This window comes from Perna viridis, chromosome 6 (genome assembly GCF_037379345.1).
Source record: "Perna viridis isolate PV_CMFRI_1.1 ecotype Kerala chromosome 6, ASM3737934v1, whole genome shotgun sequence".
Taxonomy (NCBI): domain Eukaryota; kingdom Metazoa; phylum Mollusca; class Bivalvia; order Mytilida; family Mytilidae; genus Perna; species Perna viridis.
In genome coordinates this window covers 25,172,361-25,188,907 of record NC_142450.1, presented here as the reverse complement: position 1 = coordinate 25,188,907, position 16,547 = coordinate 25,172,361, and the positions used below count along the sequence as shown (strand labels likewise).

Here is a 16,547-nt window from a genome sequence, read left to right as displayed (position 1 = left end):
TTATCCATTTCCCTTTCTTGCCATCTCCATTACTCATATCCGAGTCTTATAAAAAGGGTTATGTACGAATCAACATATTATTAATGTTAATTTAGTAAAGACCTTTAATACCCTATTGTTGCCTCATACCATATAAAATGGGGGAATTTTACCTTAAGCAAACACTGCACTCCTACGTAATAATGCAAATAAGAATAAAAAACAAGTTATCTTATGTGTTATAATTTATATTACCCTAAGTGAGATATAGACATAGAATAGATAATATCCAACCTTTATCATTCTACACTTCCTGGTTGAAATGTGGTACACTGTATTACTGGTTACTGCTGTTTATCTTATAGCAGATGTTTCTTTAGGTAAGGCATTATCCTGTGATTAAAGGTATGATATTTTAGGATAATTCTGCAAATATGTTGTTAAACGTTCTAATAGAAAAGAAACAAATGAAAGAAAAATCTGTGTTCTGTACATTCAGATATTTATATTTCGAACACGTGATTTTCTACCCGAGTAATCACCATTTATACACATTAATTGACCAAAGCATTCAATAAGTTTTGTCTTGTTAATATTATAACTATTTCCACTTGAATTTATATTGAATAGTGTCACATAAACAGATGAATATGTTGTGTGTGTGTGTGTGTGTGTGTGTGTGTGTGTGTGTGTGTGTGTGTGTGTGTGATAAATCGCTACATAAAGATAACCGCCAAAGGATAAGTACGCTTGCAATATCAATAGACCGTTAATCTCTACCACTACTGCGTGTCGGGGTCGCAATTATTGGAATGACTGAGTTAAAATCTTGAGTGAAATAAGATATTAATTAGACAGTCCAATTTGTTGGAATGTAGCCAATACATAGGATTATATTATATTAAAAAATATTAGATTCAAAATCTCCAAATGCTATAATAATTAAGATTCCTATCATGATTTCCAACAGTATATTTCCAAATGATTTCCGACTATCACTGTATATTTTAGTACTCGAAGATGATATAATTTCCATTTAACACAAGTCAGCAAGCGGGAAAGATTTCTAGTCAAAACACAAGCAGTGCAGTTCTATCGATATTTAGCGTGATCTTTAATCTTATCTATACGTACCAAGTGGAAATTAACATTACACTTGATTCCACTCATAAGGCTTCTGTAACCAAAGAAATGTTTTGTAATGGTAAACTAATTGACCTCTTTATAAATTCGTCTCTGCAATTTGTAAGCAATACCTGTTTGCAATATGGCTTAGAGACTTAGAGAATTTTTTACAAAAAAAGATAAACGGGTAGACTTCGGTAACATTAAATGTTTTTATATTTAATACATTGGTGTAATTGAGGGTCTATATCTTCGATAGAAAAATATACTTTATATTAATATTTATTAAAAACAAATGAATAAGTTCTACTTAACCATTGCATAAGGAAAATTGCATATGTTTTCATATGTTTCAAGAGATATATGGAAACATATGTTTAGGAGTACTACGGAATTGTATCTATTTTTTGTTTATTATTAGAGGAATACTTAGAAAATAATAGTAGTAAGACTTATACTACTCTAAAGTAAAGATAGTGGAAAACCATAAGTCTGTGTATTCCTATTTTGATCTTTCTACCAAAGACGATAATTGTTATCTACCTTCTATGTACTTGATTCCTAAACGCCACAAGAGTCCATACAAACAACACTACATATGTGGATCTGAAAACGCCCCACCAAACCCCTTCCAAAACTTATATTCTCATAGCTGTCAAAGAGGGTCTCCAGTCCTACCACGACACCTGTTACTGTCGTAGTGGTATTAATTTAATGTGGATCCTGAACAATTTCAAAGATCTTTTGAAAACCCTTAATAAAAGATTATTGTCAGAATAAAATAGCATTGAAACCTATGATGTTTTTAACTCTTTATACTTCTTTTCCTTATACTTGGTTTCATGTCCGACCAAAAAACATTATACATTGTTTTTACTCAAAAAACGGCACTCCTAGATACAAGTATAAAGTACTTAGAGATCCTTCATACTGTGTATAATCAACTCCTAAATCTTGACCTACACTTAGAAATCGATCCTAAGGACAAACGTGATGACTTTTCATTCAGAATTGTAACATTTCCTTTCATCTGTGGCAACATCCCTTCAGCACCTGCGCATGGAGTGTTAATACTCATACGTTATGCCAGAGCTTGCCTAAACTACGCAGACATTTTGTATCGCGCTAGAACGCTAACAAATAGGCTTCTGGAACAGGGTTTTGTTGCTACAAGATTGAAGTCATCACTACAGAAGTTTATGGTCGTCATCATGAACTCGTGGATCGTTATGGTGTATCCATCTGCACCATGAAAACTGATTTTTTTCAACGGGTCATAGTTTGTCTTTCCTCGTTTGTCTACCCTGGACTTGACTTTTTATTAGCAACTCGGCGGGTGTTTCTAGAAAAGTAGAGGACGCTTACCCTACCTGTGCGCTTGGTCCATGCTCCCAGTTTATAGTGGAGTCCGAGTTGCTCATTTGATTCCGTTACTTTATATGTATTATTTTAGTTACTTTATGTTCCTTGTTGAGTATTTCTGTTTTCCATGTCTGGTCGTTGTCCCTGGATTACATTCGTTTGATTACCGCTATAACCTTGGTTTCCTTGATAACTCTTTCTATGCAAGGGCTTGCCGTAATTACGCAGACAATTTGTACTGCAGTAGACTTCTTACAATTAGACTTCTGGAACAGTATTATGTTGCTATAAGATTAAAATCATTACTACAATTTTATGGTCGTCATGGCGTATCCATCTGCATGATGAAAACCGATTTGTTCAAAGTGTCAAAGTTTCCCTTTCTTCTTTCATCTACCATGGGCTTGACTTTTCTCACTTGTTGCTTTTTTTTTTTAGAAAAGCAGAGGACGCTTACCATACCGGTACACCTGGTCCATGCTCCCATTTTTATAGTCCGAATCGCGCATTTACTTTTTTTATATGTACGTAGTATTTAGGTCATTTAATTTTCTTTATTATGTGTCTGTTTGGTATGTCGGGTCTTTGCTCTTAGATTACATATTTTTTGGATAATTAAAGCATACGCCTTTAATAATTGAAATAATTTGTGAAACGATTGTTTTCCTTTTAACATATCCATGAAATATTAGTATATATTTATATTTGTATTTAAAACATATGTTTTCATATGTTTTTCATGGTCGTTCTGAACAAGAGAAAAAAAACAGATGAAAAATAATGTTGCAATTTTTTGTGTGTATAAGAATTCCTTACAAGTTTGAACATAAAATAAAAAATGTCACTTTAGACTTTTTTTTCTTTCAATTACTTATTTAACAGCCATGATATTGTTTACTATATTGTATGTTTGCAGATGTAACTGGAATAACAGTAACACTGTCGTCAAATCCCAGTACAGGTGTCTTAGGACAAGGTGGGGTTGAGTTGAGGTGTTCGTACCAAATAACAACCGAGTTCGTCACAGGAATAATCATACAAGCGAAAGTGAATGGATATTTCGTTGATATTGCAAACTTTTATCCACCAGCCGTACTTTTTAATGCTTCATACTCCAGTTATGGAAAATATCTAGAATTAAGAACAACACTGATCAACCCTGGTTCAGGGTCTTCTTCAGCTGTTTTGACATTTAACCGAATAGAATGTGAAGATGAAAATGAGTACAAATGTAAGATTGTATATGCTCCAAGCTCTAATCCGATGTTGTCAGACATCGCTTCACTCATCGTGAGAGGTATACATGTAATTATGTAGTTATGTACAAAATGTTAAAATTTGTGATATTTCTTTTTTACCTCTGTTTGCGGGGTGCTTTTGGCTTCGGTTGCAATACGTCTGCAGATTTGTTGTATTCATCACCTTGATATAAAAGTCCATAATTTATTTGTTGAAATACCATTTCGTTTTGACTAGTTAATTTTCATTGAAATTTATGAAAGGATATGCTTTCATTGACTGACGATATTTTGTTATGATACTTCAAACACATGTTGAAGTCGCTCGCTTCGAATTAGAACTCTTCTTTCTTTCCTTTTTCCATTTTATGATGATTTCTTTACTTTTTAAATTGTTTTTTTTAATCGCTTTGTTTACGTATAAAGACAATAACAATTCAACCGCTTCACAACAACTTTGATATGCGGAAACGTCTCGAACTGGTAAAATGATCCGATCCATTAAACCACAGTTTGCAATTATTCGTCCCTGTGTCATTTGTCTGAATACATCATTTTTGCAGAAAACGTATGCTAGTATACAAAGTTATTATTAGCTTGAAACAAAGCTGAGAAATTCCGGTACTGTTGCACGAGAACATAATGTAAAATCATCCCTGTACGTAATTATAATTCATTAATGACTTAAAGAACTAATCAAAATTCGTCTAACAACAGAAACAATAAAAAACGACAGATAGTCTCCTTATCATTCCAGAAAAAAGTTCTCAGACATGTAGACTAAAGCAAATAGTCAATTTATTAAGTGTTCTAAAAAGATTGGTTTAATGTACTTCAAATATGAACAATAGCAATTCTATTTTTGTTAAATCAAACCAAATGCATATACAGTTGTAAGTCTGACATCACCGTAGAAATTTTCATGCTAACTGAGAATAGTCGAAGAGCATGCTTTATATCCATTTCCGAGTGGAAAATTTGCTAGAAGTACACTAACCAATACCACGTGAAATACATGCCAGGCATGCTCAACCACAAACCCACGGTTAAAACAAAAGGGTCGAGTATGCAAGTATTCTGCATCAATAACAGAGTAGATTTAATCAAAACTCAAACAGTAACTTAATTGTTCTGCAATAATACGAAAGTATAAAAAGCTATTTTTGACAATTTTGCATCGATTCTTTAGAATAAAGCATGTTTTTATTGATAATTACTAATCTATTCATCCTTTACCTCATTACAATACCAAAGGAAAGCTTGACTTCAAAATATGTTGTCAGTTTAAAGTCTGTAAAGATAATGTTGCCTTATAATTATTTTAAAGAAGAAGAAGAAACATCCTTTTACGGATTTTGATTATCATACATCACAAATTTGCAGGCTTGTACCGATTGAAGATTCTATATGTACATTAGACTTGTATATATCGATGTTGATCGTAGCTGTGCGTGCTATATGTCTTATAGTAATACACTATTTAGTAAAATAGTATAGTTCCAAAACTCATATATATATATATGAAATTCATCAGCACCAGATACCGTTCCTTTGTTTGCACCCACCGCTGGTATTGAGGAAGGACAGACTATTGCCTTCACCTGTACAGGTAACGTAGGTACACCTCAAGGTAGATTTAGATGGGTCAGAATCAGACGGAATCAAAAGCAAATATTTGATGCTGAAACTACTACAGCTACAGTTATGCCAGGTACATGTACATTTAACGGTACCAGTACATTCACCATGACGATGACCCCAGAGGATAAAGATGTTGTTGTTAGATGTCAGATTATGTATGAAAATTTCGCAAAACAAAACAGACAAACCCAACCAATAGATGTTTATTGTAAGTTCTGTATTATCACAAGAGTCATTAAGTACACACTTTACTTAATTTGTAACTGAAACAAATGTGATGGAATTGAACAATTTTGTTCATATTTTAATGCAAGCGTTTGTTCAAACCATTGCATGGATGTGGTGAGGGTTATATCACATTTTATATTAAAACTATAAAAAAAATAGCAATAAATATGTTTAAGATTTAAATGAACATTATATGCATTCTTCATTCAAAATATGTATTTTTTTCAATTAAAGTAAATTATAGGTAATAAAATAAATGAAATGGTTACAAATGGTTGATTGAATACGAACTTTAAATAAAGTGAAAAAACCAAGTAAATGGCAAGGGTATTTTACATTCATAGGTTGTAAAAAGTTTAATCTAACATATAATGTGAAATGCATTGTTGGCCAAAGATAAATAGTCAAATATTTTGATTATCAAAGTTTATACTATGTTTTTAAAGACAGTGTACGAGGAGTACAGGTTTCATTACCTGCTAATGCACCACCCAGTTATGAAGAAGGAGCAGACCCTATTCAGTTGACATGTACAGCCCACGGAAACCCAGCACCTTCATCTCAAGATTACACTTGGTATAAAGAATCAGACATCAATGAACATCTCGGGACGGGAACAACATACATCATTCAGAACGTGGTGGTTAATGAGACAGATAATTATGTGTGTTTGGTAATGAATAGTTTTAATTTAAAGACGTTTAACGATAGCAACAAAGCACATATTATAATAGGTAATCTTCATCAGTGAAATCGCTATATATTTGCATGTTGATATTTCATAGTTTCTATTTAGAATAATTTTAAACTACTGTCTTGATATCTCCTTCATTAATATCATTTCATAAATTATTTATTTTAGTGTTTATTTATTTTCTGTTCTCTTTATACAGTTTAAATTTTCTGAAGTTCGTTTTGACTTTCGAGTTAAACCTTTAAGCTATGTGCCTGTATACGCGATATCCACGTATGAATTTCGATCTTAATTTATTCTTGTTTAAAAGCAGGTCTTTTATTATTTTTTTTTTCAGACATTTCAACCACCCTTGGTCCAACAACTACTCCTGGTAAAACGACTTATCATCAAAATTCAACAACAGCAGATATTCTCCATGGAGGTAAGCGATGTAACTACAGTGACTAGTTTTATTACATTGTCATTTTATTCAATACATTTAACGGAATTGAAAAAACAAAAAGAACAAGTATATTGCATTGTCATTTTTGTCAATATATTAAAGTTGTGTGAGATTACATTTTTTATTTTATGGAATTGAAATAAAACAGAACTTTTATATTGTAGGCAAGTACGGTTCAAAAATTATTCAAATATATTCTCATTTTAATTGATTTAATGATATACTACTGCTGCGGAAATTTTTAATAATTGATTGTGATTTCTAGTCAAGGGTTTGCACGTAAATATCAAGTACAAATTGCTCTCTGTGATCAGAATGATTTGAACTTTATTGCTTCAATTCGAAAAGCTGTACGTTTGTTATATCAGTTATTTAATAATTGTTTTAGCAAAATGATTGTTTACATACGACAACACTTTCTACATCGTCCTACATCGTTCAACTTTAAACTTTTTGTTTACAATGTTTAATTGTTTTCTTCAGAATGTCAAAGCTAACCTAGTATAATACAACCCAGAAGCATACAAATGCATTACAATCTCTTATCAAACTATAGTTATGTAATTTCCATACATTGGTTTTAGCATTAAGTTGTTTGGTCATGGAAAAATAGTATTTTTGTTCTTCAACGGTAACGAAAGTTTTGTATTTGATGGTTTTAGTAATAATGCATATAAATAACAAAAACATCTTATTCGGTGTGTTCTATTTTTATCCTGTTTTGAAAACGAAGGTAGATACTTTCGCTATTTTTATATCATTTTACACTTCCTGTTTGAAATGACGTATAAGAATTTATCGATAAGCTCTGTCTCTCTGATTGGAAATTTAATCTCAAGTAAGTATTTTGCCATATGAAAATTACTAAATATTTCCTGAAATAGCCATCCAAAAATGCATGTATAGTTTGACTACCTTTTCATTTCAAATTCAATTGACTACAAGGTTGCACTCCAGTGAATATACTTTTTTCCAATGTAGCATGTTGAAACGTCTATCGTTTTTGTCATACACATAGCTTTTAAGGGTTTATTTGTTCTCGTTTACAATATGCGTTTTTGTTTATTTTCTTTTCCATTGTTTGCAACAAAATATCCTCTATTCATGATGACCCAGATATATTGTTCTATAGGTATTTTTAGTTTATTTTTACAACAGATGCCTTTAAATGAGTGTAAAAAATATTCATATGTATATATTCCATTATTTTCCCAACCCATGAAAATTGAAGTTTTATACCACACTCTGTGACAAAATGAGCTTTACATTATTTGATCTATTCAGTTCCATGTTTGAAAACAAATACTAAAAGAAATGGCTCAAGAGTTATCCTACGACCGCTACAAACTGGCAGGTGTAGTTGGAATAACAGTGACACTATCAACAAATCCTAATAGAGCTATATGGGCAAGGTGGAGTTGAACTGAGATGTTCATGTCAAATAAGAACCGAGTTCGTCACTTGAGTGTACATACAAATGAAAGTCAATGGAGTTTATGTTGATATTGCAATTTTTTTCCACCATCCGTACCATTTAATGCTTCATATACCAATGATGAAAATATTATATACCAATGTTGCAGTAAGGTCGCAAACTAGCATTTTCGTTCTTGTGGGTCGTACGTTGGAACTCATATTGCTAGTGCTTTAGTTTCAATTTCTTCAGTTTTGTTTTATTCTGTTTTATTCCATTCGCTACATTGTCTAAATCTTTGTTGTTTCCTGTCTCCATGTTCAGACCATGTTCTTGACTTTTGGCGAAGTTGAATTGTCCCGTCGCTGTGGCTTCGGTATTACTTCCAATATGGATAAACATATGTGAGAGAAAAACAGATAAGTACTGTAATTAGCCTCTCAGAGAATTATATATGTGCACTAATAAAATTATAATGGTGCTCGATGAAGCTCAAAAATTGGTGTTTACTATAGCGCATTTCCTTTTCTTCTCATGTCATACAATTGTTATTTTTTTACTGGTATCAAACTTTGTCATTTTTAAATGTCTATGTCCCAAGATTATTCGTCATAAAGTTTTAGTATTCAGTGCTTCATATGATATATATTTATGACGTCCTTTAAACAATACCGTTCCTTCATTTGAAAAAGAAATCGTTGGTTAATGAATAGAACTGTGTGGTTTATTACATATTGTGTACTGCGACGATTGTAGCCTAATATTCTAGAAATAAGAAAGTTAGTCATATTTTTTTTTCATTCTGTATTAAGCTTGAGTAATACTTTTTGTTTTGCATTTTTATCTGTTTTAAAAGTAAAGCAAACTAATTATTTTTAGAGCTACGGATCAATTCTTACTAAAGATTTAATTTCATTGAAAGTCATGAGAAGGTAAAGGCTCATAACAGCCTATTGAATGGCGGATGAAGACCGATTTAATTCAAAACTTCATGCAGAATGTCATCAATAACAAGGTTAACTTTAAAGAGTAGAGCGTATCTTTCTATACAAAATTGCTTTAGAATATACAGTTCCTGAGCCAATGATCGTTGACTGAATTATTGGTAACGGATCGGTAACCAATATCCGGTAACCAATATGATTGCAGTTTTGTTATACATAATGACAAATGACCGGTTCATGGAAATTTTATGATTTTCATTGAATCGAATCGGAAAAGAAAATTCCATATTAATTCCACAATAAGGTTCTGCAAAATGAACTTTTACATTAGGGTTGCTATTATTAAATAAAAATACTAAAGCCTTTCGATCAGATATATATACACCTAAACAAAGAAAAATTAAATACACAACAAAGAACATACAACTAAAATAATACGCACTTGGAAACAAATGTAATTGATCATTCCAAACTCCAGTAAAACAGGACCAGGTGCACCGGCAGAGGAAGCGACATCTGCTTTTCTAGAACACAGATTTCAAAAACCGTAGGGGATTGTGGCTTCATTCCTTCTGCACGTGTGAGGTACAATAAGGATGCTCCGTTGTCGATCTTTATCGTTGCTTCCTTTTCAGGGTTTTGGGTTGTATATACTCTCGTATCTTGAGCTGTTTCTTATATGGTTTAATTTACAGTACAAATTACTTCGGCTCTATAACAACTTGCCTTCACCTGGAGAAAAGAATAAACGATCATAATCATACAAATTCAACAGGATAAGGTTTTGCAGTTGTTACAATTTAGAGGCTATATCAATAGAAATCTTGTCATATGTAAGTAAAGGTTTGAAGGATTCAAAAGCCACAGTGCTAAACTCTCAATACCAACAATGTGTGAAACTTTCTTTAGATAAACATGTCAAGTTTAAAGATTTTGCAACGTCAGTTATTTTCTTCGGTTTAAATATAATATTTCACCTATATATGAAAAACAAGTTATGTTCTTTCAAAGAATTCGAACATTTTCTTAACAAGCTACAAGAAATTCGTCTTCGGTTAAGACAAATTAAAATCATTCTGTTTGAAAATAAATACTTCCTGAACCAAATGGTATTTTGTGGTTGTAAACAGACTAAAATGAAATTAAAATATCTCAAATTTAAATTTGATGAAGGTGGTTAAACTCCACCTTAAAAAATGTTGAACAGCTGGGGCTAAATGAATGACAAAAAGTGGTAAACTACCAGGAGAAAAAAATAAAAGGAAGAGAATGTGCCCCCAAAATGTACTCTTTTCAACGATTTCATGTATCATTGATGTTAGTAAGATACTTGATGGATGAATCACTTTGACACAAGTGAGAATAAAAGTTATATTTGTTTGTTCTGTGAATGTTGAACTGTGGTGCTTGTACAAACAAATACATAAATTAATCAAACGTAAAAAATATTATTCCACAGATGCCTTTTCAGTAAAGGTGGATTTGATAGATCTGAAAACGAATTCAATTGTGCCAAGAACAGTCTTCAATGTGAAAATTTCAGTGAAAGAACCTATGTCAAAATTCCTGAAGACAAATTCACAAAACTTCTGTACGCCAACACTCTGGGCTGTTGAGTTACCTGTCAATGGTAAAATCCTATAAACATATCCTTTCCTAAAATTACATTTTAAAGTTTGTACACTTATTTCAATTACTCGAATTATATTTCTTTATATTATCATTATATATAAAGGTGTCGTAGTATGACTACCAATAAGATGGTAAAATCATCAAAATACCATTCAACGAACTATTAAACTTCTATAGGTCACCAAACGGTCCATAATGATTGGCAAATTCATCACAAAAGCAAAGTAATGTGACATTATTAAGAAAAACGAAAATTTACTTAAGCTAAAGGAAAAAACTTAACACGAATAACATTGAACACCACAAACAACGATAATCTCTGGACTACAGGTTCCTGGCTTCAGATAGGTACATACAGTATGTGGCGGGTGTTTGATATATTTGTGAATGTTCAACCCTTCCCCCTAACCTGGGAGAGTAGTAGTAAGGCATAACAATAAAATAAACTAGAAAAAAAACTGTTGAATTCGAACTTGCTTGTATCAATACAGAATACAAAAAACATAATCTAATGTATCTCGAAGAATACTCGATGTTTCTGTAATTTTGTTCAAAATCCAAAAAGCAATTGGTAGGAATACCTAGTTTACTCAAACAAACTATCAATAAAAACACATTCAACAGGATTTTATGACAACATATCATAAAAAAGTCTTCGTGCAATGGTATTGCCAGAAACTAAAACGATATGTAAATAAGATAGTCAATATTATAACCAATAGAAAAAATTAAATATTATACATTATTTCGGGTATCAAAGATTAATAAAGGAAACTAAGATTCTAGCAGAAATCAAAAGAATGTTTTCCAGCAGTGATGAGACAGGAAACATAGACACACATAACAAAGAACATGAAAGATAATATGTACAAAGAAACTGAAGTAAAAGACCGCAACTCAAACTCAATTAAAAACTGGGACCATGGACAAGTGCCCCGATAGGATAAGCGGTTTTCTAGAAACACCCGATGAGTTGATCATAAAAAGTCCATTCCGGGGTAGACAAAAGAGGAAACTAAAACTTTCACACATTGAGCAAATCGGTTCTCATGGTGCAGATAGAAACACCGTAACGATCATGATGATGACCTCAAAATTTCTGTAGTGATGATTTCAATCTTGTAGCAACTAATCTTGTTCCAGAAGCCCAATTTTTAGAAGATAAGCGCGGTACAAAATGTCCGTGTTGTTACATATCTTTATGTAATTGTGCCGTATTTTCTTGAGTAAGAAAAATGTATAATGATTTGGAATTAAAGTATAAATGCTATTTTATTCTGATAATAAACGTGAATTTAGGGTTTCAATTACATCTCATTTTTTTCAGGATCCAAGAACACAATTCTGTGGACTTTGAAAATCTCGACATTCAGTTCCTGAATTATGTTTATATTTGCAAAGATGGTAGCAGATCCACCATTTGATATGGATAAAGCAACTCGTTCGATTGTGAAGGATGTTCATCCTCAATTCTTTTTGAGTTGTTTTTCTTCACCCTCTTTACAGTTAACAATTTTTATTCTATCAATTGTATAATGAATATATTTGAGATACAATGTCATTGTTGAACAAGAACGCCAACAGTGTATGTTTATGAGTACATAAATTCATTAACTAAATAAAAGATCATTTGATCGAAGTTTTTTAAATAATAAATCGTGACATTTTTCATGTAAATGACTTCTATGTCAAATTTAGTTAAAAATTTATCTATGAAGGTGTTTAATTCAACAACGTGTGATGCAAAATAATTGGTTAGGCAACGTTGATTTCGTACAAAATTTGAGGCACAAAGACAAATTGATTGAGTAATGTTAAAAAAAACACGCACAAATATATCTACTATTAGTGTTAATATATTTTATTTAGAAATTCAAACAAAAGTATAATAACATAAATACAATGTAAGCAAGAATTCGGAAACAAGCTTTAAGCTTTTATAAATCCGTTTCCTAGGTAAATAAATGACAAATTTGTATAAATAGTGCATGCTCTTACTCTAATAATATTTACGAACCATTAAATAAAATACGATGAAAACTTAGTTTTTTGGTACACAATATGATTTTGAAAATGAAGATGAAAAAGAGAGGGAAAATGACTTGTGCAAAAGTACAGTGAATTTTAGTTTTAAAATATACGAAACAGTCAAGTAAATCTCTTACTTTTGATAACATACAACTGAGTGGAGTTAAAAATGGCAATGTTTTGATCATTTTTCAGTTGGTTAGATCCAAAGATTAGAAGATTTGTATTGATTTCAACAGGGATTTCAGCTAGCGAGGCTAGAATTCAGTTCTTCAGTGGACAGTGGAATAAAAAGTGATTAGTCTTTTCAATTTTGCCACAAGTACAAGTAGCTGAATTGACAAGATTTTAAAAACAAGTAAATGGGAATTAAGGGCGCTAGAATTGAATCGCAATCGTGAATGTAGTATTTGTCCTAACCTTGTACCGGTATAATAGGCGCTTAAAGATTGCAGTAGAATCTACTGACTTGACATTTACATCTAATTCGTTCCACAGTTTCACTGTTGAAGGTAAAGATTAGTGAGAGTACAAATGTTATTGATATTATTTGCTTGTGTAGTGTTATGATTGTGGCGATTTGCAATTGTATCAGGGACAAGATCTGATAGGTAATTCGGTGTTTTGTTATTTAACATTTTATGGAAAAGAACAAGTTTATGAGTTTAACGTCTGGAGGCCAAAGTTTCCCATTTATTTGCTTCATAAAGTTTTTGTAAAGAAGTAAGCGTTGTCCCACCAGTTACAATTCTTGCTGCATCAATTTGAACATTTTCTAACTTATCTATCAAAGTTTGATTTTGAGTATCCCAAATGACATCGGCATATTTAAAGTGTACTATTAAGTTGTTCCAAAATGATGGAGAATTGCTTGCGATACCATAAAAAAGAAACGAAATATGTGACCTTTTGTCAAGAATTCACATTTACTGTTATGTAAAATTTGTTTGCAAAAATCAAAATTGACGCTTTTAACACGCAATAAACACGTTTCGTTAGATAGAACTGCAGGGGTACTTGTCGGATCCCCTTTAAACAGGTTCTTGGTTTTCCAAGGTTCATCATTGATGTAACGGGATTTTAAAATGCGACTGATTTGTCTGGTTTTCGAATTATTCAGCGTTCGTCTAGATAGGTTTCTATGTATCTGACTTAGTCATTGTTGAATAAGATTTAACAAAATATTTAGCATTTGTCAACTATATTAAGTACATTTTAACTTTTATTTATTTAATTATATTTTTGTATGCATGTGTTTTTGATATATTTTAAAAGTGAAAAAATCTGAGCTATAAAGGTCATTATGCAATAATATACAGTGTCGGTGTCATACCGAAACAGAAAGCCAATCAAAATCCCTTGAAATCATAACGCCAAATTAGCGATTTCGTTAAATACGTGTTTGTTAGAAACGAATTGTTTAATTGGAAACTATAAAGTATTAATGGGAGGTGACTGATATTCCATCAGAAATACCGACCACATAGCCTGTCCAGTCTTCTTATCTATACCACATAAGCGCTGTTTACATTAGTCTTCAAGTGTTATTCTACATAATAAACCATATATGTCTTCATAAACAAAACAGTATTCATTGCATAGTTGTTTTTATTTACAAAATAAAGAATAAAACCATAGATCTATTTAATGATATAATGACATAAAAACAACTGAGCAGGTACATGCAACAAATTGTTTTAAGGCTTAAGATTAGTGCCGATAAAAAAAGAACATTGTAAAATATTTGAACAAATACACACAAAGCGAACTTTGATAATCATTATATATAGAGTTTGGTTTCATAGAGAATCCTTGAATCCTACCTCAACTCAAATTTCAGCCCATCAAATTATTTGAAATTGATAATTGGAGGAAAAACTCATGTATTTGAGAGACCAGAACTGTAAACTTGATTAAAATTATCATAAACCAAAAATATTTCGCATGTTAAACTTTGTCACAACATTCTTGATTCAGATTACAAATATATAACACACAATACACCAGTTACATGCAAGGAAATGAATTGTATTTAATTTCATATTTTTTTATCAAACAAATGTATTATATATATTAAATTCAAAAAGATTCTACACATTTGGTTATAACATGCACCAAGTAAATGTCTTAAACACGGAAACTTTTTTCAAATTATTACTATCAATACCCACGAATCGCTTACGTGTTTTGTAATAACGGTGTTTGTTCGTTCGTCTTGCAATCCAAGAAACAAGAACAGACAGTGTAACATGTTCCATCTGAACAAATAGATAGAGAGGACGGTTTCGTGTAATATTCGAAAAACAACAGGAAACACTCAAATATGCAGAAAATTATTAAAGGAATAAAAATATGCCTCACAGTTTCCCATGTATTGATTCCAAAAAACGTCATCATGTATTCTCCGTTATAAGCAAATAATGACTCATTAAAGCTATCGTAAAACCATAGGCAAAAATTTGAGACGGCTAAAATGAAGAGCCATTTATTCATGGAGGTCTGTTTATGTTCAACGTTTTTCATGCGAATAGTCAAAACTGTTTGAAAAGTAATTGCTATTATTTTGGTTGCATTTTTCCCACACAATAAAACTAGTAAAACTGTGTCTGTTCTGTAACAACTAGCAATGAACTGAAGAACAGCAAATACAATGCCTCCTAAAAAGCCAAACAAGTAAGGTAATGCTTTAAACTAAATGGCACTTTTTTCTCTATAGTAGGATAGTTTTTGTAAATACTAACAAAACAAACTATACATGCAATCAATATACCAGAATCCAACATGAAATATATAACGTTTTGTCCAATGGATACCTCTTCGCGTTTCAGAATCCATACTATAACAATTAAAGTAGAAGTAACAATGACAGTAAATAATTCTGGAATTAATTGGCAACATCCATTTACACAAATGTTTTGTTTGGGCTTTTCGAACTCTACATTTTTATTTTTGCTATTTTCCTTCAGCTGTGTTGAGCTAGATTCCCCGATTGCGCCTGAAAGTCCTGCTTCTAATAAAGCATTATGGTCAAAATGATTTTCATTTACAGATTCTGTCCTCGTAGAGACCAAATTGTTCATTTGAGAATGACTGTCTTCATTTTTATCATCGTCATCTCCTTCCACTTTGTCTAGATTAAATTGAGAAGAAATGTCTTTAATGATCAAAATAGCCAGCAGTGCATTTTCTATTGGCAGAGGGATAAAGTATGGCATTATAGTAATTAAAGTTTGTGAGACCACTGAGTTTGAACAATTCAGTGTACAATTCGATATCGGGTGAACATCTTTGTCTTCAAAGTGAAATTTGAATGTATAAAACAAATATGTTAAAGCATTTGTTGACACGACGATTGCTATAACGTAATTGTGTAGGCAAGGTTTTCTCTGAATATCCTTGAAAAGTTTGAGACACCAAAGACCAATCGTTTGACTAATGTTAAATACCACAAACACAAAATTATACACTATTCTTAGCGTTCCAATATGGAGTTCATCACACTCAATCTTCATAATAATTAAAAAGAATGGGTAGAAACTTGTTAATACGGTAAAAAGCAATAAACAAATAAGCTTAGTAGTGATGGCTTTTATGCATTTCCTTTTACTTGTGTGTGATTTACTTATGTCGAAGCAAAGTAACATTATTATTTAAATGGCTATACAAGTAATTACTATCAAAGTACATCTTACGAAATCAGTCTTGAAATGGATTTGCGCATCCGTTGTATACAAAAGAAAAGCGATTGCAACGCCCAATGTAGTTATTGACAAAACAATGGATGATATTGATCCACTTCCACGACCTCCATTCTCAA

At 31.7% G+C, this 16,547-nt stretch overlaps 2 protein-coding genes across 9 annotated transcripts in view; both read left to right on the top strand.

Moving 5' to 3' along the window:
• The first annotated feature begins 239 nt into the window (after window positions 1–239).
• LOC148614229 (cell adhesion molecule 3-like) overlaps window positions 240–16,547 on the top strand; it is a 74,243-nt gene continuing 57,935 nt past the window's right edge. For all 5 annotated transcript variants that reach the window (XM_088588189.1, XM_088588187.1, XM_088588186.1 and 2 more), the window contains exons 1-2: window positions 240–359; window positions 3,383–3,763. In XM_088588189.1, coding sequence (XP_088444315.1) covers window positions 302–359; window positions 3,383–3,763 — 439 coding nt within the window. In that variant the 5' untranslated portion in view covers window positions 240–301. The remainder of the gene's footprint in view (window positions 360–3,382; window positions 3,764–16,547) is intronic.
• LOC148614232 (uncharacterized) lies at window positions 5,120–10,523 on the top strand. Of its 4 annotated transcripts, none has more exons than XM_088588195.1 (4): window positions 5,120–5,553; window positions 6,020–6,246; window positions 6,605–6,691; window positions 9,766–10,523. In XM_088588195.1, exons 1-4 carry the CDS (start codon window positions 5,409–5,411, stop codon window positions 9,826–9,828), a joined length of 522 nt encoding a protein of 173 aa, XP_088444321.1. In that variant the 5' UTR covers window positions 5,120–5,408; the 3' UTR covers window positions 9,829–10,523. The 4 variants fall into 4 exon arrangements, with proteins under 4 accessions (XP_088444321.1, XP_088444319.1, XP_088444320.1 ...); XM_088588193.1 differs by having other exon boundaries at window positions 6,020–6,307; XM_088588194.1 differs by lacking the exon at window positions 9,766–10,523 and adding an exon at window positions 8,451–9,442.